Genomic DNA, 2,244 nt, shown 5'->3' with positions numbered 1-2,244 from the left:
CAACCGTTCTTCGACGCTTCACCTCAACCCACGTCTTGCTCGACTGCTTCCATGTTTCTTCTTTACGCCCAGGCTTGTGCGTGAAGCGAGAGCCGTTGAGGGTCTCGTTTGGGTGCGGGCGGCTTGTTCCGGCTGGCCGTCGTTCTTCTCTCCTCTCTTTGCTATCCCCTGGTTTTTTTTGTTCTCTTCGTCATCTGAATTCGCTTCGCCGTCTTGAAAATCAGAGGCTTCTTCAACTCGAAGGAGAATCCATCAGCTGATCTCCTCCTCCAGGCCGTGCAGCAGTCGCTCGTTTTCCGGCTTGCAATCCGCTTTCACTTGCCATTCGTTCCCCTTGTCTACTAGCTGCACTCGCCTAATATTAACGGGACATGCAATCACTCGTTTCTCGCTGATCCGACTTCGACATATACGTCTGTGTTTGGATTCCAGTACATGTGCTATTGATGCTTTTCTGAACCATCCTGATCGATTCGACGACCCGAAACAAGAATACCACCGCCCATCCTTAGGCTCCCCAGCAGCCATAGCGTACGCACCGGCCGATGGCGCCCAAGAAGCGAAGAGGTCGGAGGGCGGCACGCAGCAGAGGGCCACAAACGGCTGCTCGCCATGATTCAAGCAGTGGTGATGGCCGAAGCGACGACATCCCTACCAATATGACAGGACCGGAGGACGTCGGGCAGGAAACGGAAGAGACATGCGACGACAATGGCGCTGACCGAATAGACGACGAGGACGACTACGAAGTAGCCTCTCTTTACCCAGCCAGCCAGCTTGTCGGTGGTGCAAGAAGCACGTACAGATCAGGTGGTGGACATTTTGTGACAGGAGATCCGCGGGCGATGGCTTCAGACTTGTAAGTGGCCATTGCGCTTCTGTCCCCATACACACCATCATGACATAGCTGGGGCAAGCGATTTGGCCGGTTTTGACAATCTCCTCCACTCGACAGCGGCTAACTAGCATTCGAAGAGCATCAACTCGATCACTGTGGACCATGGACCTTGACTATCGTGAACTGCACGGCCGCAGGTACTGTCGCGACTACTACATGCCCAATGACGAACTCGAACAATTGCGTGCCACTCTGCTGCACCAGGTTTTCGTCCATATCCTCGACGGTGAACTGACCCTTGCCCCGCTTGATGAGCCGCCGTCTCATGTGCTTGATGTCGGCACGGGCACCGGCGAATGGGCCATTAGGATGGCCGAGATGTTCCCCGAGTGCGTGTTTTTCGAGATCGAGGATGCCGAAGACTGGGACAGGCCACCAGACCACTACGACATGATTCACATGCGCTGGCTAGCGGGATCGTTCCGAGACTGGCGGTTCGTTTACGACTGCGCTTACTATTCGCTAAAGCCCGGCGGCTGGATCGAGGTGCTGGACTTTGACGGCTGGGACGGGATGGTTTGTGTCGACCACTTCCCACCAGAATCTCCCATCCATCGGCTGTTCAAGGACATCCATAAAGCTGCGGAGCTATCCGGCCGAAAGCTGTCCATGGATCATCTGAATGCCCCCGACTTTATGGATGCTGGCTTTGTGGACATTAGAGTAATGGAGTACTCGCTTCCCCTGGTATTTGGCGAACCGTCCATCGACAAGCTTTGGTTGATGGCTCTAATAGACGGCATCGAGTCCTCAGCTTTGCGTCTGCTTACCGAACACATGGGATGGGACCCTGACGAATGCAAGGCCGTGTGCGAGCAGGTGGCTCGGGATATGGCCAATCTCACGAAACATCCATCAACCGCAAAGGACCTCGTGATCAAACTTCGAGTCGTGGTAGCGCGGAAACCTCTCGAGGCGCCTATATCGAATGATTCATGGCCGGCAGAAGGGCCTCCGAACATACGCGCTCGTAGGGAAGGGGGAAGTCCAAGGTCCGAGTCTGCACAAATCGAAGTGCCCATCGTTCATACCGAAGATATTGAGCCTGACGCTTCCGTCGATGCCTTATGATCATGGCACTTTACTTGTCGCAGAAAGGAGGGAGAGAGGTGGTGTGAGCGTCTCCTATCACTGAACAGGTAGGCGACAACGACATGATTGGTAAAATGACGAACTCTCATGAATACGACGAACTGGACAGCAAACTAGCAAGCGTTTTGGATAGTCGTTCCCATTTGCCGGGAGTCCTGTTTCGGTTGCTTCCTTTTCTTTTTCTCTTCACGCATCTTATGTATATGGATCGCATTTGAAGGATGGGTCTCGTTGATCCTCTATTTTTGGTTGTG

General features: G+C 53.8%; 1 protein-coding gene across 1 annotated transcript; it reads left to right on the top strand.

Annotated features, from left to right (window-relative positions):
- Window positions 1–659: 659 nt before the first annotated feature.
- BBK36DRAFT_1182473 (S-adenosyl-L-methionine-dependent methyltransferase) lies at window positions 660–1,969 on the top strand (the record flags this gene model as incomplete). Its single annotated transcript, XM_024896311.1, has 2 exons — window positions 660–859; window positions 1,036–1,969. 2 exons carry the CDS (start codon window positions 660–662, stop codon window positions 1,967–1,969), a joined length of 1,134 nt encoding a protein of 377 aa, XP_024744900.1.
- Between the last annotated feature and the right edge of the window lie 275 nt (window positions 1,970–2,244).

The sequence above is a fragment of the Trichoderma citrinoviride genome (genome assembly GCF_003025115.1).
Source record: "Trichoderma citrinoviride strain TUCIM 6016 unplaced genomic scaffold BBK36scaffold_137, whole genome shotgun sequence".
Taxonomy (NCBI): Eukaryota; Fungi; Ascomycota; class Sordariomycetes; order Hypocreales; family Hypocreaceae; genus Trichoderma; species Trichoderma citrinoviride.
This window is presented reverse-complemented; position numbering and strand designations above follow the sequence as displayed.